The sequence below is a fragment of the Carassius carassius genome, chromosome 43, assembly GCF_963082965.1.
Source record: "Carassius carassius chromosome 43, fCarCar2.1, whole genome shotgun sequence".
Taxonomy (NCBI): domain Eukaryota; kingdom Metazoa; phylum Chordata; class Actinopteri; order Cypriniformes; family Cyprinidae; genus Carassius; species Carassius carassius.
This window is the reverse complement of record NC_081797.1, coordinates 21,605,153-21,627,201: the sequence shown is the minus strand read 5'-3', so window position 1 is coordinate 21,627,201 and position 22,049 is coordinate 21,605,153. Positions and strand designations below refer to the sequence as shown.

The window sequence follows — 22,049 nt, the reverse complement described above, 5'->3', positions numbered from 1 at the left end:
AACACTAGACAGAAACTTAGACATCATATAAATGATTTATTTGAGCACTAGAAAAATACAATAATGCATAATGGCAGGAACGATTTATAGAGATCATCACTTTCCTTCACACCTGGATAAAAGAGATACATATATGAAAGCTGTTTGTGACTGTCCACATGAATATGGTTATTTAAAAAACTGCAGAACCACAAACAAAACCGTTTGTTCACAAGCAAACATATTATCAGGTCACTGAAACCAAATCTTTTTGAAAACTCCTGGAGGATGAAGATTATCAGATACTCTGGTTGGAGTACTGTCATGTAGCCGGTGAAACCAGACAGTTTGGATTGTGACACATCGTTTTTTCAGGCTTCTGATTGGCCAACATGGCTTTATGGTTAGGGTTATATCGCCACCTGTTGCTTTGGCATGCTCTTCTCTTGACAGTGTTTCACAGTGCCCAAAAAACCTGCAAACTAAGAAAACACCTTCAATTCAATTAATCCATTCATGCTGCAAATGCTCACAACAAAACCCAAGAAAGAAACGTGCTGCATATAAAATTCTTTATTTGTTTGTGTTGTGAGCATTTGCAGCACCTGCTGTCAAACTGATGAAGATGTTTTCTTGATTAGCGGGTGCTTTTTATAGTATGTTCCTGCACAGCCGGAGGCTGCAGTTTTAGGACCCCGGTTATAGGACCCTAGTTTTTTGTGACAGCGCCACCTATCGAACTGGATGATATAGCAACAGTTGCAGTTTCAGGACCGCAGTTATAGGACCCAGGTGGTTTAGTTTGTACATACATAGTTTGTAAGACATTTAATCTAAGGAGTATTTTTATTATATTTTATAAAATGTATTTTTATTCAAAATGCATAAGAGGTTAAATTTAAACAAATTAATTTACACAAAACAAATTACAAATCTATATAAATCTTTAAACAACCGTAAACATGAAGTCTTAGTTTCTTGATTTATACTGTATATTGGTTAACCTCCTTAAGTTTAACTAATTTGCCCATTATCAGGTAAAATAAAGATGGAATCAGCATATGCAGTCACTACATGATATAGCCAGATATTGTAATGGTTTTAGAGAGGCAAGACAAAACTAGAGAATGATTAAAGAATGATTTTATTGACATTTAATATATATATATATATAATTTGTGCAAGAACAAAAGCACCAAAAATACTCCCTTTTCCATCAACATGGCTGTAGGCTTCAACTCTGAGAGAGAGAGAGAGAGAGAGAGAGAGAGAGAGAGAATGAAAGTCTGAATATATAAAACAAATGTCTGAATATGTAGAATGAAAGTCTGAATATATAAAACGAATGTCTGAAAATCTGATGTTTTCAGTGCCGTCTTGTGTTATTCATCTACTATTTTATATACACATTTTGAGCAATGAGCGAGTCCGCACGAAATTTAGTAGCAGCAATTTTAAGTAACGATCATCTAATTAACACCCTGGCAAATGTGTGTACGGGCCAAAATACTGGCAACCGTACTCAACATCGTTCTACTGGTGAAGGAATGTATTCGCTATTCCACTGCAGAAGAGTGAATGCGGTGAACTTCAGAGCCCAGGAAGTTCCTGCTTATCAAGCAAACATTACAGAAAGAAACATGCCTTCTACCTCACAGGTACCACCCACAGCTATCTACAATCTTCGCCCGTTCACTCGAAAGGGCCCTAGACATAAGAGGTAAGAACAAAATTAATTGCGGGTGATAAGAGTTTTTGTCATAGCAAAATTCTGAAATATCGGTGAAATGTGTTAATTATGATTTCACCCAGCCGGCACATGACCGACCTTCAACGTTGAAATATGGATGAAATAAGGTCAGTTGTGATTTCAACGTTGAAACAACATTGATTCAACGTCGAGTGCCAACCTCCCGCTCTCTCTCGTGAGGCCAATAATGAAGTGACTAAAACTGCAATTCATCGACTGGCTGCTTGAGGCTGGCTGCAAAAGGGAATCAGTCCCATAGACTCCCCATGTTAAAATGCTCAACTTTACAGCAGGAAAAAACATGTTTACAGCCTGGTTCAAAAAATGATTTTGGTCTAAATAGCTAATTTTGCCCTTCATGACAACTGTGAGGGGGGTGAATTTTTTTATAACTCATCCGTTTAAATTATATTAAGACTTAAAGTTCTGCATAATTAAGGGCGTAGCCACTTGAGTGACAGGTGGATTGCCTCTGCTGACAATGCCGTCGTGCTAGGTGGGTGTGGCTACAGCAACTAGCTCCCGCCTTTTTGCCCATTTTTGATTGTCCGGGAGAGTCGCACGGTGACGCGCTGCCAAGATGGCGACGGCCCGCTCTACACACTTTAGGCTTCAAAAACACACTTCAGGAGTCTACGGGTGACGTCACGGACACTACGTCCATGTTTTTATACAGTCTATGTTCAACGTTTAAAGCTGTACAGTAGAAAAACGTCCGGTACATGACCAACCTTCAACTTCATTGGTCATGAGTGTATAAAGGGCAAAAGCTGTTGAAACACAAACTTTCATATGATTTAGTTAATAGTAGTTAATTGTTAAATCTTCTGGATTTAGTCTTTTCTCCAATCGCACATGGACTTGGTGATGTGAGATCACATCTTTTTGTGGTGCACTGGATGTTGTTAGACTTCTTGTGCATACATAAATCACAATGGATTATTACAATTAATGTCAAAAGAAATGTAAACAATACTTCCTATATAAAATGATTTTCCTATAGACTCACAAAAGCAAAACATTAAGATTAAATATATATTAGGGGGGGGGGGGGGGTGAAAGTACTATATTTGACTTTTGCACAGTACTGTATATAACAGGTGACAATGGCAATACTGTATTTTACTTTGATACTAATATGTTGTGACAATTAAAACAAATGTTTGTTTTGTTGTTAGCATAGTGTATTGGAAGCATACATTTCATACAATTATTATTATAAATGTATTTATTTGCTTCAATTGACAGTCATGTTCTGATGAAGACAGTAGCAACACAAACAAGAATGATTTCAAAGAAACATTGGATCCTGACAAATGTGGTAAAAGCCTACTTTTATTTATATCCTTATCATTTTATTTATTTATTTTAAATCTACTACATAATGTAATGTTGAAGATATAAATGTGTTCTGTTACTTATGCTCTCATATAAGTGAAATCCTAATAAAAAATTAACCAACTATTTTTCCTTGTTTATACAGTCATTGGTAGTGTGCCTGACATTTCCAAAGAAGTTGTTTCAGCCATCTCCACTGTTGAAGTCCAGGGTCTCTCCAGTAATACCCCTTCCATCTCTGGTGGAGATGAAGTTATTTGGTGTATTGCCACTAAAGATATTTGCCCCAATGCACCATCCATCTCAGCTGACAACCTCACCATGTCTTCTGTTGCTGCTGCCATTACTATTGATGAAACTCCTACCTTGTCTAGTGGAACATCTGCCATCTCTAGTGGCTACACCAACAGCTTTTCGATTGGTCCCACTATCAGTGGCACTGGACACACACTCTGGACACACACTGCTTCTCTGCTAGCAACACCTCTGGGGCATCCCATAGTCCCACCCAAACCAATGCACCCAGCACAACCTACAGGTACATGTTCTTTTTATACAGGATTGTCATGGTCAGGGTTTAATGTCAGTAGGCCTTTACAGTACAATTTTGTGTTAGAGTAGTCACTCAGCAGTAGACAATGTTATTATTACATCTGGGATGTTATTTGTCCTGTAGTAATGCAGCTATTTCTGTTAACATCATATATGTACTTAAACATTGTTCATTATAAAATATTGATATATTAAATATTTTAGTACATACCTTGACCTATTTGAGGAAGAATACCTCTCTGATGAGTGCAGCACAAATGAGAGGTCAGTAGAAGACGTTATGTAGAAATGTTTAATTCTAATGTATCATAGCAATAGCTTAATTTTCTAGACCGTAGCAATAAACAGGCTACCACCTAAATGGTTCACAAATATATTTATGTGTGCACAATATTGTTTTTTTCTTTATCTCATATCAAATCTTTTCTGTGGTTATTGTTTCAACAATATTTATAATATTGTTTTCATTTAATAAATTGTTGTTTAAATCATTGTGTAAAAGTGTATAAAATATATAAAATAAAAATATATACTTTTTTGTATGTTACATTAATGGCCAGTTATCATTGAAATTGTTGTATTGTTTTATTATTGTTTCAGTGATTCAAGGATGACTTTAGAGAGAATAATGGAGCAGATTGGTTCTAGAGTAAATAATTACAGTATTGTACGCTTCCATATCATAAGAAGAAATGTGTGGGATGGAACATCCAGAGCAATGGGCAGATCCAATTTTTCACCCGAGAAGAAGGTGGATGTTAAGTTTACTGATGACTATGGAACATCTGAAGATGCTGTGGACAATGGAGGACCTACTCTGGAGTTTTTCCAACTCTGTCTACATGAAATCAAGGACAAAATTGGCATCTTTGAAGGACCATCTAATGCTAAAGTCCTCACATGCAACTCCAAAGGTACACTACTTATAAATTCATATTGATGTCAAGTAAAGGATTTCTTTTGGATTCCTAAATATGTTTTACCTGAAATGATTTAGTAGGAAATGTAAGAATCTTCAAATGTTGTACTTACAATGCTTATTTGAGAAAGGACATTTAAAAGTTCACTCCTTGATAAAAAAAAAAAAAAAAAAAAAAAAAAAAAAGTTTTACAGCCTCACACAGATAGGTGGCATTGTGACATGATGTTTTAATTTCATTTGATAATAGCGATGAAAGACAATGCATACTTCTATGCTGGCCAGATCATGGCAATGACAATTGCCCATGGGGGGCAGAGTCCATGTTTCCTGTCTGAACTTATGTATAAGTGTCTTCAAAAGGGCCCTGACAATGTAAATGTCAAAACTGAAGATATTACCGATGAAGAAACAAGGTCACAGTTGCAGTCGGTAGGCATATTTTACTTAAATTATATTGTATTTTGATATAAATTATTATTTTTGCATGCACTCGTTAACATTGAAGTTACAGCTAATAGTTGTATATCTTCATTCAAAAAATGTTTATTTTTATATATATTTTTAGATCTTACAGGCCCAGACTGATTCACAACTACAAGATGCAGTTGCACAGGCAGCTAGCTTAATCAGTCTTGCTGGTCACAATGTTCGCATAACACTGGAAAACAAACAGGAGACTGTTTTGGATCTGGCTCATTGGTATGTCCTTCAGCGGACCCGTGCACCATTTGAAAGGTATGTTTATATCTGAACACAAAATGAAATTGTACTTTTTCAGAAAAATTTAATATAGTTTTATGGCTTTAAAATCGCAGAAATGCAAGAGATAGAAGAGGAAAGCATGTAACATATTATACTGCTAACAAAGTGTGTCTACAGTATAAGAACATTTAATGATTGACCTCAACTTCCATGTTATAGTGCACCAGTACAGGTGGACATAATAATTCATTGTGGAACCTCATCTAATTAAAAATCAAAAATACTAGTGCTACATGTTTCAAATCACATAAACTACACATTACAGCATGTTTCCTTTTTATTAGGTTCAGACGTCTCTGGGTATCCTAGATGTTCTCCAAAACTATCCAGTGCAGTCAAAGTGCCTTTTTGTGAAGGATGAAAAGGCCTTAACTGCAAATGATGTGAAGAATCTCTTCCGAATCATTCATTCCGCAGAGTGCCGGACCCTGGCTTTCTGGCAAGACTATCTTCAGGATGCTGAAAGTAAGTTTAGTATTTCACACAGTTTTCGATGCAAGACATTATTTATATTAAAATATATATTTATATTGCAATGTTTGAATTGGTGTTTATGTATTATAAATTGATAAATATTGTTAATAAATGTTAATATAACATTTAAAGCTAATTTTGCCAAAAGTATTAGGTCATCCTCCTAGCTGAACACCTCTGGTGTGACTTTAAATGCAGACCCTGAGCCAAAAACTCATCACCAAACACCAGTGACTTGTATAAATGGGTACATTCATTCAGACACTTCCAAAACTGTTGCAACAGAGATGGCAATCAACTTTTAAATACATGAATTATGTTTCCATATTTGTTGCCACAGTTTTGTAAGTGCCTTTTTCTGTTCTACAGAAGGGGGTGTCCCAATACGTTTGTCCATATATTTAATGTACATGTCATTGGTGTTTGGTGATGAGTTTTTGGCTCAAGGTCCACATTTAAAGTCACACCAGAGATGTTCAGCTGGGATTTGGAGTTAGCTTTATGCAGACCAGTCAAGTTCTTCCACTCTGACTCAATTTAATCATTTCTTTTTTAACCTTGTCTTATACACAGAGGCTTGGAGAAAGATTATTTGCTACACCAACTCCTATCTTTTATTCTGCTAAATGGCTCTTTATACTCACCAGACTGTTGTCAGTGTTGCATGTGACATTATGAGCAACCCTTTAGAATATAACTACTCTTATAACAATTTTGCATTACTCCAGTGGTATCATTTAACATAGTCATCATTTAATTGTGGTACTCTCTTTTTTTTTGTTTTACAGTTGAAAACTATGTCTCTCTGGAGGATGTTCTTGTTTTCTTCACTGGATGTGACAACATTCCAGCACTGGGTTTCTCTCCAAAGCCAAGACTTGAGTTCATTACCTGTTCCCGATTTCCAGTGGCCAATACTTTTGAAAATATTCTACGCATACCAGTTCATGCAGTGTACACTGCTTTCAGATCTGACATGGATTTTGCAAAACACAATTCACCAGGATTTGGAAGAGCGTGAGAGGTAATATTTTCGAGGCATGTAGAGCTTGAGTTATGTTAGATTGTTTATGCTACTGATGTTATTTCACTTTGTTATTCATTGATACCAACATTCTGTATTTACTGTACAACGCATGAAAAAACAATAAAAGAAATCAAAGTTCTTCATTACATTTTAAGATGTATTTCAAGCTATATTTTCCTGTCTTCTAACCTGAACAACCATGTTCCCCGGTTTCATTGTTATGACAGAATTGTTATTTCTTTATAGGCTGTGTATGGCTTTCTTTTAAATAAATGTTTTTCTGTTCCTACTTTTTGTGCCCTGGCTTATATATTTTTAGTGTCTACATTGGTGGGATTTGTGCATCCAAGACTTTAAGTGTAACATTTATTCTCATTTTATATAATATACTGTAGTTACAAAATTACACTACACAAAACTACATACAATGAATGTATTTAATAACTTAAAATACAGGTTTCACCTTGAACAACAGGGTTAAGTTACAGCGTTTACAAGGATACATCATATAATATACAACCCGAATTCTGGAAAAGTTGGGACGTTTTTTAAATTTTAATAAAATGAAAACTAAAGGAATTTCAAATCACATGAGCCAATATTTTATTCACAATAGAACATAGATAACGTAGCAAATGTTTAAACTGAGAAATTTTACACTTTTATCCACTTAATTAGCTCATTTAAAATGTAATGCCTGCTACAGGTCTCAAAAAAGTTGGCACGGGGGCAACAAATGGCTAAAAAAGCAAGCAGTTTTGAAAAGATTCAGCTGGGAGAACATCTAGTGATTAATTAAGTTAATTGATATCAGGTCTGTAACATGATTAGCTATAAAAGCTTTGTCTTAGAGAAGCAGAGTCTCTCAGAAGTAAAGATGGGCAGAGGCTCTCCAATCTGCTAAAGACTGCGTAAAAAAAATCTGGAAAACTTTAAAAACAATGTTCCTCAACGTCAAATTGCAAAGGCTTTGCAAATCTCATCATCTACAGTGCATAACATCATCAAAAGATTCAGAAAAACTGGAGAAATCTCTGTGCGTAAGGGACAAGGCCGGAGACCTTTATTGGATGCCCGTGGTCTTCGGGCTCTCAGACGACACTGCATCACTCATCGGCATGATTGTGTCAATGACATTACTAAATGGGCCCAGGAATACTTTCAGAAACCACTGTCGGTAAACACAATCCGCCGTGCCATCAGCAGATGCCAACTAAAGCTCTATCATGCAAAAAGGAAGCCATATGTGAACATGGTCCAGAAGCGCCGTCGTGTCCTGTGAGCCAAGGCTCATTTAAAATGGACTATTTCAAAGTGGAATAGTGTTTTATGGTCAGACGAGTCCAAATTTGACATTCTTGTTGGAAATCACGGACGCCGTGTCCTCTGGGCTAAAGAGGAGGGAGACCTTCCAGCATGTTATCAGCGTTCAGTTCAAAAGCCAGCATCTCTGATGGTATGGGGGTGCATAAGTGCATACGGTATGGGCAGCTTGCATGTTTTGGAAGGCTCTGTGAATGCTGAAAGGTATATAAAGGTTTTAGAGCAACATATGCTTCCCTCCAAACAACGTCTATTTCAGGGAAGGCCTTGTTTATTTCAGCAGGACAATGCAAAACCACATACTGCAGCTATAACAACAGCATGGCTTCGTCGTAGAAGAGTCCGGGTGCTAACCTGGCCTGCCTACAGTCCAGATCTTTCACCTATAGAGAACATTTGGCGCATCATTAAATGAAAAATACGTCAAAGACGACCACGAACTCTGCAGCTGGAAATCTATATAAGGCAAGAATGGGACCAAATTCCAACAGCAAAACTCCAGCAACTCATAGCCTCAATGCCCAGACGTCTTCGAACTGTTTTGAAAAGAAAAGGAGATGCTACACCATGGTAAACATGCCCCGTCCCAACTATTTTGAGACCTGTAGCAGAAATCAAAATTGAAATGAGCTAATTTTGTGCATAAAATTGTAAGCTTTCTCAGTTTAAACATTTGCTATGATATCTATGTTCTATTGTGAATAAAATATTGGCTCATGTGATTTGAAAGTCTTTTAGTTTTCATTTTATTAAAATTAAAAAAACGTCCCAACTTTTCCGGAATTCGGGTTGTACACTATTTATATGGTGATAATGTTCAATGGTTCATCGTGAAAGAAAAGTGTATTTTGTTTAAATCATAATTTTACATGCTAATGCCTTTTTCTGTCACCACAATAACTTAAATATGATAAACATTAGCAAAATTACTTAGCAGACTAAGTATTTATTTTAAGCAAGTTACATGCTGCAAAAAAAAAGTTCTATTCCATGATTTCCATCGTCAGTCAAGGGATTTACTGTGATTAACTCAGGATGACACCGGCGATGATCATAAGGTCTTTGCACATGCACAATATTGAGTAGTCCTTGATTTTCAGGAAGTTGGAGCATTCCAGCTGTCCAAAGTTGCAGTGGGGAGTTGCTTTCCATTGTCCTTAAACTATGGTGGTTCCACTGGCTTACAAGCTCATCAACAGATCTGTTTATTCTTTGAAGGTAAACATGATGAAGAGCCGTAATGTGAAGTGGGTTGTTGCTATCTAAAATGCTAACTTTTTCCATGAAAGGAAAAGACCACCCTGTTAAGTTCTGCCCACAATCTTTCGATGTGTTGATTATGAACACTACAACCAACCATAAAGCTTACTCTGTTAGTCCCTTGATTCTCAATCATAAACCTTGCAACATCAATATTCTTACTACCTGCATCTCCCCTGACATGATGTGGGAGTCCAAACAGATCCACTGCATTTTTGGAAAAGTTGCAAGGCAGTTGATGATCTGATGTCTGTGCAACATCTCAGGTACACTGTAAAACCCGACAAACAGATTGCCTTGATTTAAACCATGTAAGTTTTAAAACTTTGCATTCAAGTAATTAAGTGATTAACTAAGTGCTGATTGTGAATTAGTGATGAACAGCTGCTGTTAACAAACAGAATCACTGAAGAAAAGAGAAACACAAGAACTACTACAACTGACTTCAGACACAGCCTTAGATGAAATCAACTGAAATAAAATACATGAAATCTCTCAAGATCTGATTAAACAACCCCACAAACAGCATCACCAGCTCCACTTATTAATAACCAGACTGACTTTATTTCTGTCAGACGTCTACAGAAGATCTTATTGAGAATGAACTAAGGTTTAGATGTTGATTTATTGTTTCATTTGAAGTAACCATGTTAGAGATCAGTGTTTGTATTAGTTGGGCTCTTGACCCTTGATTTCTGTCTTAGTCTTTTCTCTGGCTGTTATAACCATGTGTTTCTAAAACGCATTTGTTGTAATTCAGAAGCCCAGAAGAAATGCCATCAGGTGTTAACCTGTACCTAGATGTAGGTTGTTATACTTTATGTTGGTGATGATAATCATCAGTTATTGAACTGTACTGAGTCTAATCTCTGATGAAATAGGTGTTGTAAAATTTGATTGATTATATAGTAAAAGTGATTCTAAGTGGAAGTGGTTCTGTGATAATCAGTTAATCTGAATGACTTTTCAAATAGTGTGGTCTTCTATGGTGTCAAACAGTCACACAAAGACATCTATAATCAGAATATGAACCTCAACAATGATGACCATAAAAAAAATGCTGCAGAGCATGCTGGGAGCCATGGATGAGTTTTGTACTACAATAGTACCCAGCATGCATTGCAGCATGTTTTTTTTCGTCACCATTGTAGAGGTTAATATTCTGATTATTAATGTCTGTGTGTTTGACCAATTACTGGCATAGAAGAAAAATGTGTGTGTACGAAATGATTATGAAGTCATTTTTTATACTAACTGAATTCAGAGGTGGGTAGAGTACCCAAAAACTTTTACTCAAGTAAAAGTAAAAGTACTTCTAGAAATATTTACTCAAGTAAAAGTAAAAGAACTAGTCTTGAATAGTTACTTGAGTAAGAGTAAAAGAGTATCGGATAAAAAATCTACTCAAGTAGTTAGTTACTAGTTACTTTGGGTCATATATACTGAGCCTATTTTTATTTAGATATATAGATAAAATGTATGTAATGTATGTGTGTGTGTATAAATGTATATATTTCATCAGCCTTTACTCCAATTTATGTAATTTATTATAAAACCCTGTCTGTTTACTTAAGTAACAGATATAGGTTGTCATGCCATAACATATTTTTAATACGACTGACTTTATATTAAATGTGAATTTAACATTGAAAGTTAATGTGATATAAAAACTGCTACTAATCTTTCATTGTTCAGAAAGAGAGCAAATAACATTTACATTATCAAAGATCATTTTCATTGACAGTCTAGATTTCAATCACTCTCAGAAACTCCCATTAAAATCACTGAAACTGTTAACACTGTGAAATCAATATCTTATTTACCGATTCGTACACACATCTGCACTTAGTATTCAGTCAGGAGCGAGTGAAGGAAGCACCGGCATTTTAGCGATGACTCATCTGAACACCTCTGATTGGCCAATGCTTTAATAAGCTCAAAAGAATCATGTGTAATTGGTTATAATGCGCAGTGCTGTAAAAACACATCTATCTCTGGCTCAGCGCCAGCCAGCGATCACAGGTCTGAATTTAGCAGCTGATGATATGACTTGCTGAACGTACTCGCACCGGTGTGATTGTATTAAAATTACTAAAATCTTAATCAGCTATTTTTTGTCTTTTGGAAGCTGCATTCAACTTGACTCCCCTCTGTTATAAGCCACACACATACAACTTAATTTCACAGTGGTATTGTGTACTGTAATCGAATGTAGCCCAAGTTATTACTCAGGCAGGGAACTGAACGACTCATTCAAACTGATTCATGAACCAATTCACTCGTTTGCCAATTGGTTTGATCAAGCCTTTGAACAGAATTGACTCAAAAGAATGAATCATTCGCGAATGGGCATCGCTCATTGCCCAGAGAAAAGTAGACAGCGCGTTTGGATCAAACTGAAGCATTTATAACATTTATTGCATTAAGATAAAGTAACGAGAGGAGCGTCGCCCACAGTAACGAAGTAAAAGTACAGATTTTTCCACAAAAATTTACTCAAGTAAGAGTATAAATTACCTATCTTTAAATATACTCCGAAAAGTATTAGTTACCCCAAAAAATTACTCAAGTAAATGTAACGAAGTAAATGTAACTCGTTACTACCCACCTCTGACTGAATCTTAGTCATTTTTACTAGGTCCACTTCTACTAATTGCACATTTATTTCATCAGAGATTAGACTCTGTACGGATCAATAATTGTGAATAATAATGAATAACTATCATCACCTATATAAAGTATAACAACCTACATCTAGGTACAGGTTTACACCTGATGTCATTTCTTCTGGGCTTCTGAATTACAACAAATGCGTTTTAGAAACACATGGTTATAACAGCCAGAGAAAAGACTAAGACAGAAGTCAAGGGTCAAGGGCCCAACTAAAGCAAACACTGATCTCTAACATGGTTACTTCAAATGAAACAATAAATCAACATCTAAACCTTAGTTCATTCTCAATAAGATCTTCTGTAGACGTCTGACAGAAATAAAGTCAGTCTGGTTATTAATAAGTGGAGCTGGTGATGCTGTTTGTGGGGTTGTTTAATCAGATCTTGAGAGATTTCATGTATTTTATTTCAGTTGATTTCATCTAAGGCTGTGTCTGAAGTCAGTTGTAGTAGTTCTTGTGTTTCTCTTTTCTTCAGTAATTCTGTTTGTTAACAGCAGCTGTTCATCACTAATTCACAATCAGCACTTAGTTAATCACTTAATTACTTAATTGCAATGTACATCTTCTTTCAGTGAACTCAACTGAATTAAGTTCAGAGTACTCATACTCATAAGTACTCACTGTTAGTTTTTTTTCCACTTAAATGGTTTAAGGCAATCGGTTGCCTTAAATGGTTTGAGTTAACATAACTTGTCAGGTTTGAGTGAGGCTGTGTCTGAAGTCAGCTGTAGTTCCTTTCTCTGTTTTCTTCAATGTTTCTGTTTGTTAACAGCAGTTGTTCATCACTAAAGCTCAATTATCACTCAATTAATCACCTAATCACTTAATTGCAATGTATATCTTCTTTCAGTGAACTCAACTGAATTAAGTTCAGAGTACTTATAACTGTTAGTTTTTTCAACTTAAATGGTTTAAGGCAATCGGTTGTTTCAAACGGTTTGAGTTAACATAACTTAAGGATATCTGTTTACTCAAACCGTTTGAGTTAAGTTTAATTGTCGGGTTTTAAAGTCAAGGCAATCGGTTTACTCAAACGATTTGAGTTAAGTTAACTTGTCGGGTTTTACAGTGTAGGTAATACAGCGGCTATAGCCATCAACTCCACCTTGAATCACAAATCCCCATGGATTTAACTCGTGGTTTGTGTCAATATGCCTGAAATAAGAATAATTTCTATTATTATTATCCACATAGGATCAAGGTGTAACTTTTTTGGCTTTTTCTTGCCAAAAAGCTTTTTTTGAAAAATTAAAACATTTAAAAATTCTCAATAATGTTTTTTTCCCCCTTCCTGTTTATACTTTAACTTTTATTTATTTTTTTATGTATCGTTATCTCAAATTTTCATGATGATTTTACAACAGCAACAACCATAATAGTTACACTAAAATACTGTTTCTTACTGTATAACTAATAAGTAATTATTGAAGTAACAGCTAATCAATAACTAATGTATTCTGTCATACCTCTTGAAGAACAGCAAATCAAGTTTCTACAATACATTTATATATTGTAGAAACTGAATATATTTAACATATGGAAAATTTAGGTAATTCTGTATGTTTTCTGATGGTTGGCATCTTCTCTTCTCGGGTATATGGTTCTTCATTTAAGGGTTGGATCCAGACTAAGGCTTCTGGAATTCCTAGTTATTATTATAGTTATTATTATCATTATTCTTATAAACCACATCAAAGTTAAACTTTTTGGCTTTGTTGTCTTTTTCTTGCCAAAAACTTGTTAAAAATATAAATTAATAATAAAAATATAAAAAATAATTAATTAATTTATCTAAATATCATGTTTTTTTTCATGCTTATACTTTTTTTATGTTGCATTATCTCACTTTTTCACTAAAATTTTACAACAACAGCAATCTTTCTTCATTAACCAGCTAGAGAGTAATAACAAATTTACAAAACACATCCCACAATTGATTTGGGACAGACACATTGTAGACCCTCCGTTCGTCCTCTTAAGGCTCTTCCCACTGGATCTATGATTCTTAAACGCTCTCACACTCGCCATCGCGGAACTCTTATCCCTCTTCCTCTCAAACTAACAGTGATGTAGGTCTCTCCCGATCCAGGGGTTTGTTGAAGAACCTCAGTAATATGACAATCTAGATCATCATTTGAAATGTTTGTGAAACTCCCATAGTCCACTAAACCAAGTTGTCTCCTGTGGTTGTACAGTGTTCGAATGTTTACAGACAACATTCGTGATATGGCCATCCAGCTAAATCCTAAGTCCCGCATGTGAATCAACAGAGCAGCTGATATGTTGTACCTCAAACGAGAAAAAAACTAAATAACAAAAATGTGTTAATTCACAAAGTGTTAATGCATAACTTGTATTAATTATTTTGTTTGCAACTTGCAAAGAGGTTAAAGTACAATAAATTATCATCACTCACCTCAGCCTTCCTCTCTGTGATGCAGAATGTGCATTTCTACCATGCACTTGTGTATCAGCTTCTACCTGGAGGACTATTTCAGCCAACATTTCCCTAAGAGATTCATAAATTCCTTCGAGAATGATGCATAATGTTCTTTCAGCAACATTTTGTTGAACATGACTGCCCATAACCGCTAAGAATGTTGCAAGAATGGAAATATGATCCTCGAGATGACGTGATGTAGACTCCAGATTGTTTATGTTGTTTGGAGTATGACCAACTGTTTCAAAAAAGTCTTGTAGCTCACCAACGTATTGGAAAATTTCAGTGAATGACATTTTTAAATGAATCACAATTCAAAAGGCCAAAACAAGCTACACATTATTCAGTGAGAATTCTCAAATGTACACTTTCTTTTCACATATTCACACTTTCACATACATTTAGACTTTCATTCTATATATTCAGACTTTCATTCTATCTATCTATCTATCTATCTATCTATCTATCTATCTATCTATCTATCTATCTATCTATCTATCTATCTATCTATCTATCTATATTCAGACTTTCATTCCATATATTCAGACTTCACTTCAAAAAAGTGTGAAAATATAATTTGATTGTGGGAAATCCAAAAACATAATTTTCACTACTGACTCACAGAATGATTCTTAACACAAAACATCATTTGAGATTTTCACTTTGGAAGAAGAAGAAAAAGATAATAGGAATGAAAGTTTAATGTTCTATGACACGCAAAAGGAGTTGCTATGATTAACTTATTTCGTGTGATTCTGGATTGAAAGGACATGAGAACTGTTTCCCTGAATACTGTAAGTATCATCAGATTACATTGGATTGTTTAATGGTGGAACATTTTAAATGATGAATTAAATACATCCATGTTGAAGTAATGAGTGAAACACACATTAAAGAACCAGAAAGATTCATAAATCAGTACAAGACTTTTTTGAGTAAATGAGACTGTTATAAGAAATAACCTCCATCAGCAGCTGCAGTGTCTCTCAGCTGTATCAGTGCAGTCACTGTGACTCTGACTGACGGAGGTTTTTGTACGACTCTTTATCACTGTGTGAACACACCACCACTGTGGTGACTCTGACAGTAATAATCTCCTGTATCTTCAGTCTGGACTCCTCTGATGGTCAGAGTGAAATCTTTTCCAGTATTTGCTGTTCCACTGCCACTGAATCTAGATGGAGTTCCTGACTGAAGGGTGTTTATGTCATAAATGAGGAGTTTAGGAGCTTCTCCAGGTTTCTGCTGATACCAGGCTAAGTCGTTGCTGTATATCCCTACATCTATGTTACACTCTATTGCAGCTGTTTGACCGAGCTGGACAGTTTTAACTTTAGGTTGAGTCAAAGTGACTCCTCTGGAGGCTGAAGAAGAGAAAATAAAGTCAGTTTGTCAGTAAAGCTCCTTTATAGCAAAATATTGGTATATTAAAATGGTAAAATAACAACAACAACAACAATAGCTTATTATTCAAGCTGATATATCAAACTTAATATTTCACCTTGAATAAAAGCTGCAGTGGTCCAGATGAGGATGATGATGTTGTTCATTGTTGTTGTTGTGTCTTGTGTGATGATGAAGATTGTGTTCTGTTCTGCTCTCAGTCATGAAGTGTTAAACTCACAGCTCTATAAACACTCTCAGAGCACTGAAGCATGTGCTGACGATGCAAAGAAGTGGGCAGGATTCACAACAGATTGATTTTAAGGAGATTTTGTTACAGATGTTACATGTACTTACTCTAACAACAACGGTAAATTATGCATAATCCAAAACCCTAACCATAACCCTACTTTCATAAAAAAAATTATATTACTCAGTATTTATGAATAAAGCAGCTATATCTGAACCTCTGATTTAAGTCTTCATCTCATTACTGTACTTTACACCATTTCTGTTGAGACAGAAATACATTTTTACATTAAAAAAATATTTTGTATGAAGGAGTTTTACATTTGAAAAATAGAGAGTTGTTTCTACTCTCAGTGTGTTGAAGTGTTTCTCTCTCTGCTGGAGTGTGTGTTCACTCGAGTGGAATAGAGGTTTTTGTACGAGTGTTTCATTAGATTGTATCACTGTGGTACACATTCGGTGGAGGAACTAAACTGGTGCTCGGTAAGTCTGTTTAAATTCTCCAGTGCAAACAAACAATTTAGATTGTGTACAAGTATTATTATTATTATTAGCATTTTTTTTTTCTGAACCAGAATTTTATGTATTTTATTTTATTTATTTTTATATAAATAAAACGTATATTTTGGTAACACAATAATGTTTATTTTGTTAATATTAGTTAAAAACATTAGTTTCTGTGAAGTAACAATGAAAAATTATTGTAAAGCATTTATTAATCTCAGTCTATGCCATAGTAATTGTTTACTGATACAGTATTAAAATCCTAAGTTTTATCTGCTAATATTAATAAACGGACCAGAGTTGACATAAACTAACAATGAACAGTTGAACCTTTATTGATCATTGTTAACTAAGATTAATAAATACTGTAACAAATGTATTGTTCATGGTTAGTTAAAATGAATTAACGCATTAATTAACGTTAACTTATGAACCTTACTGCAAAGTGCTACACATTTTATAAACATAGTTTTACAGTAAATATTTAAACTAAAATATTGTGCCGTTTAGATATTCAGATGATTTCAACTGAATTATTACATTTTTCATAATGTGGCTCACTCTTGATTGTATTATTTATCACATATTTTATACATGGGGAAAAAAAAGATTTAAAATGAAAATAAAAATACTTTAAAATGTAAATGGAGCTACTTTCTATAGATCAATCGATGATTTTAAATCTCCTTTGCTCATGTTGTGCTCATAATTCAGTGCATTTAAGAAAAGCTCATTATATATATATATATAAATTGTGAAATTGTGTTTTGAGTTGAATTTCTCACTGTACTACGATACAAAGACATCATTTAGGGATATAAATCTACTGGGATTAAAGCAGTAAATATCTTAATATATTTTGTTTAATTTTTTAGGTTTCATTGAAATGTATGTGGTGTTTGTGTTTTCTCTGTGTTTGTAAATGTGTTGTGTTTGTCTCCTGCAGCTGGTCCCACAGTGAAGCCCTCAGTGTCTCTGCTGCCGCCCTCTTCTCTGCAGATCTCTGGAGACTCAGCCGCACTGCTCTGCCTGCTCAGCTCTTACTCTCCACAGGGGGCGCTGGTGAGCTGGACACAGCGCAGAGAGCGAGCAGGACGGCCGCTACAGCCGCAGTAGTGTCCTGACCCTCAGCAAAGCACGCTGGGAAGCGGGAGAGCAGTACGTCTGCAGAGTAACACATGATGGACTCCTCATGAGGCCTCGTTCCACAAGAGTCGCTGTTAGTCGCTCGCAGTGCTGATGTTTCTCCAGTGAGCGCTGCTCTCTCCTGAAGATGAGCGTATCTGAGTGTCCTGTGTCAGGCAGGATTCACATGAGTCTAGTGCTGCAGCTGTAGTCATTTACAACTCAATACTGAAAGAGAGCTCTAGTGTCAAAGCACTGGCTGATCTTTCAATCTGCTGTGTTTGCTGCAACATTCAATAAAGCTTCTCAACAAACTCCATTTGTGTCTGACAACATCATTCAACTAACAGATGAAGATGCATGTAGTGTTTGTCCAGGTGTTTTTCAGAAGCTCGATCAGTAGCAGTAAATCTAGTCAAATAAAGCTCTTGGGGTTTGAACATGGTCTCTGGAGACAGAGCTGCTCTATTCTGAGAGGATCACAATCACTCCACCCTGACAATGCAAATGAGATTTTCAGCTCACACTCCCAGAGTCACTGTTTGATTGGTTACATGATCTGGACTGAAACACACCAGTTTCACTTCTGCTGTAGTCCAGCAGCCCAGGTGAAAAAAAAGTAAAATAATAGTATTTACATATTGTTATATGGCATACCTATATTTAAATTATATCATACTAAATCCATATTAAATGTATTATCTTGAAACAATACACACACTCTAAAAACTGCTGGGTTGAAAACAACCCAATTTGGGTTATTTTGGCAACCCAGCGCTGGGTCCAAAAGGGACAAACCCAACGCTGGGTTGTTTTAACCCAACCAGTTGGGTTATCATGGTTAATTTTTTTTATGGTTTAAAATTACTACATTGCAGGGTTTCAAAAACCAGAGCGGGTGTTTTTCTTATCACTGTATTTCATAAGGAAATCTACTGTATTTAGAAAATGTTCAAATTCATTTTGCATGTGCTTGAAAAGGCAGCTTTTGTGAGCTCAGCGCCCCTTTGCAGACGTTACCGTCGAAACCTAACTCTCCCGCTCTTGCTCAATGCATTGCCAGGCTAAAATGAACCCAAATTGAGCTAGGCATTAAACCTACAAATATTGTTTTTTATATTTTATATATTGTATAAAAATATACGAAATCACTATTATACAATAAATGTACAATTAGTTAGGTTCTTTACCAACTATTCTGGCATGACCGTACACAAATAAATCACATTAAATCTGATATTATAACATTTAACAGACATGTGTGTGAAAGAATGTGAGCATGTGTATGAATGACAGACTGTAAACTCTTCTACTAAACAACACAGAACAAGCATTTAACATTGTTTTTACAAGTGATGCACTTACAGTTTGTTTCATAGTCCATGAATACAGATCATGCATCAATGTCAACTTTTATGATCTCTTCAATATAATTGCTGTAGTCATGAAGAAGCCCCATCAGCACATGTGACATCTTCTACATCATCCAGGGCAGCATCCTCCTTTAAAACCACCGCTGCATCAGTTTAGAGGAAAGAAGATTCTCCTCTCTGACCAGCATTCATCCCAGTCACCGCATGCTCTTCATCAGTGGCCTAAAAAGAGAAACACATTTGAAAAAATAAAACATTTCATTAAACTATCCATTTTCAGCTAGAGGTGTATTCACATCTGTAAGGATAAGTAAATAATCTGTTTTAAAGTTTCAACACTTTGTGAGGTTGTTTAATGTCTCTGTCTGCACAGCGCTCTAGAGTGCTTTAATGGCAGCACTTGTGTGAGGACAAGTCATATTGTTTGAATAAATATTGCTTTCAGAAAGCTTCTTTACTGAAACATTAAAACAGACATGACATTCACATAACTCACAAATGTTCATTTACGTGGAGGACTGCTCTTCAAACGGTTAGTTCACCAAAAAAAAAAAATGTTCATAATTAACTCTCCCCATGTTGTTCTAGACTCATACAAACTCTGCTCATTTTTGGAAAACAAATAAATATATTTAATATTCTCTTACTTTGTGTCCTCCATTGCTAATCTGGGAGACCAGTATTTTATTTTGAACATTCATGTTTGCTATCATATAATTTATGATTTATTCATATATAAATATCGGAATGAATTACTTCTACAATAACTGTATTTATGAGGCTTGAATGGATTAACAAAATTCTGAGAAAATTAAAAATATATTCATTTCAATATATTCAAGTCTTATAGGTTTGGAATGACATGAGGGCAGGTAAAGATTTTTTGTGTGAACTTTTCCTTTAAGAGGGAAGGCCAAGAATGATGACTCTCCAAATCAGACAACTCCAAAGTTGGTTTGAGTTCTGCAATCAATGGTTTTAATGAAATGAGCACGTAATCACAGTGTTGTTGCATCAAAATGTGAGTAAACCGGCAGGGGACCACAGAAACATTTATTTTCTAAAAATAACTTACATAAAATCTCAAAAGAATGATGCTCTCCCATGTCTCTGGCTTTTAACATCTACAAAAACAAAAACAAACAAACATTATTTTACTCTTAGTAAAAAAAACAACTGATAACATGAAATTATGAAGTTTACTTGCCTTAAACTATCTTTCCCTCTCTTCAGAAGAAGCTGAGAAAACCTCCTCCTCACACAAACATAAAATATGAACACATAATCACACTGTTGTTGCATCAAAATGTGAAGTAAACAGGCAGGACACAAGAGAAATATTAATTTTCAAAAAAAAAAAAACTCACATCAGTCTCAAAAGAATGAAGTTATCTTGTCTCTGGATTTCAACATCTACAAAAACAAACATTATTTTAGTCTTAGTAAAAATAAAGATAACGGTGTTATTCTGATGTTTACTCTCCTTAACCCCGTCTGTCCCTCTCTTCAGAAGAACACCTCCTCCTCCTCAGACAGTCAGTCACTCTCACACAAACAGCTTCTGTGTCTTTAACTCTCAGCGCGAGGACAATGAAGACACGAGCTCGACAAGTCTGAAATATTACATGTAAGACATACTTTTAACCATTACCACTTCAACAGCCTCAAAATAATTATGCTAGTCTTTACTACACAATGCCGTTTCCTTTAGGAGACAAACATACATTCAGTTTAACCGCGAAAAATAAGACAAATTAACATGAGTGTAACCGTGACCATAACAGTCTATTAACGCCTCAAAAAGTGCAGAAAATGTAAAATCCTATGTAAATATGACAAAATACGTTCACAGACGTTATATTAAAAGTACATCTTCCGTTCAGTAACGTTAAATGATGCCGTTAAGACCTCCGTGTCTGTGGCGAAAACCGCGTCCGTGTTGTTTTTTTTTTTTTTGTAATATAATGTTAAGCTTCTTTGTTTCCGCCTTTCATACAACCGGGTAAACAATAAACGATAACTTTACGTTTTGAATATTTACTTACCATAGTCGTTCACTCGCTTCTCGCTTCTTTCACGCTGAGAAAATGGCGGCTGCTCGCACTGGAGACGTACGAGCTTAACGTGACCTGCATGCTCTCCTTCACGTCCGCGTTCTCAACCCAGCCCCGCTGGGTTAAAACGGAGACCGATTTTCAACCCAAACTTGGGTTAAAACATCCCAAAGTCCTGCCCAGCGGCATCAACCCAGCATTTGGGTTGAAAAAACAACCCAGCTTTTTTTAGAGTGTATATTAAGCATATTTCAAGATATGTTTATGATCAGTTTTTAGCTATTTGCTATATATTTTAATTAGGGCTGTCAATCGATTAAAATATTTAATCGCGATTAATCGCATGATTGTCATGAGTTAACTCGCAATTAATCGCACATTTGTATCAGTTCTAAATGTACCTTAAATTAATACTTTTCAAGTTTTGAATACATTAATCAACATGGGAGTGGACAAATAGAAGCTTTATGCAAATGCATGTTTATTATTAGTGAAACCATACTTAACATAGGATGAAGACTGGACATCTATCAAAGGGACCATAGTATCAAAAGTCATATGTTTATCAAAGAACTTGTTCATGTCTATTATACACATGAAAAAACAACAACATAGAAATAAACGGTTCCCATTACTTCTCTTTCTTTACTCAATTTACTTACACAAACCTATTTACATTTTTGCATGATAGGGCAGCTCACTTCTTGTAAACATGCTAACCTAAATGTACATTTATTATTACTGAAATTACCCTAAACAGAGCATAAAGAACATTGACATGTTTTACAAAGAACGTGTTCATGTCTATCAAACAGGTGGGAAAAAGAATATAAAAAACCCACAGGTTCCTCACAGATTAT

The 22,049-nt window shown here is 35.3% G+C and overlaps 1 protein-coding gene, 1 long non-coding RNA gene and 1 gene segment (V, D, J or C); 1 reads left to right on the top strand and 2 right to left on the bottom strand.

The window, feature by feature from the left end:
- The first annotated feature begins 4,229 nt into the window (after positions 1 to 4,229).
- On the top strand, positions 4,230 to 5,292 carry LOC132124847 (G2/M phase-specific E3 ubiquitin-protein ligase-like). Its single transcript, XM_059535991.1, has 3 exons — positions 4,230 to 4,533; positions 4,789 to 4,970; positions 5,107 to 5,292. The coding sequence occupies exons 1-3, from the start codon at positions 4,230 to 4,232 to the stop codon at positions 5,290 to 5,292; spliced, it is 672 nt and encodes a 223-aa protein (XP_059391974.1).
- A 10,030-nt stretch (positions 5,293 to 15,322) lies between these two features.
- LOC132125177 (Ig kappa chain V region K16-167-like) lies at positions 15,323 to 16,095 on the bottom strand. The segment is given in 2 exon segments: positions 15,323 to 15,865; positions 16,003 to 16,095. Coding segments are annotated over 2 exon segments (366 nt in total).
- Positions 16,096 to 20,080: 3,985 nt separating this feature from the next.
- Positions 20,081 to 21,410, bottom strand: LOC132124982 (uncharacterized). Its single transcript, XR_009426823.1, has 3 exons — positions 21,181 to 21,410; positions 20,503 to 20,748; positions 20,081 to 20,098 (listed from the first exon to the last, which is right to left on the bottom strand). It is a non-coding gene; the product is annotated as an uncharacterized LOC132124982 (long non-coding RNA).
- Between the last annotated feature and the right edge of the window lie 639 nt (positions 21,411 to 22,049).

What these genes read in the sequence shown, in the direction of transcription:
- LOC132124847 (XM_059535991.1), top strand. Translation starts at nt 4,230, where the DNA reads ATGACTTTAGAGAGAATAATGGAGCAGATTGGTTCTAGAGTAAATAAT. An exon ending in CCTCACATGCAACTCCAAAG is followed by an intron (nt 4,534 to 4,788) that starts GTACACTACTTA and finishes ATTTGATAATAG; the next exon opens with CGATGAAAGACAATGCATAC. An exon ending in CAAGGTCACAGTTGCAGTCG is followed by an intron (nt 4,971 to 5,106) that starts GTAGGCATATTT and finishes ATATATTTTTAG; the next exon opens with ATCTTACAGGCCCAGACTGA.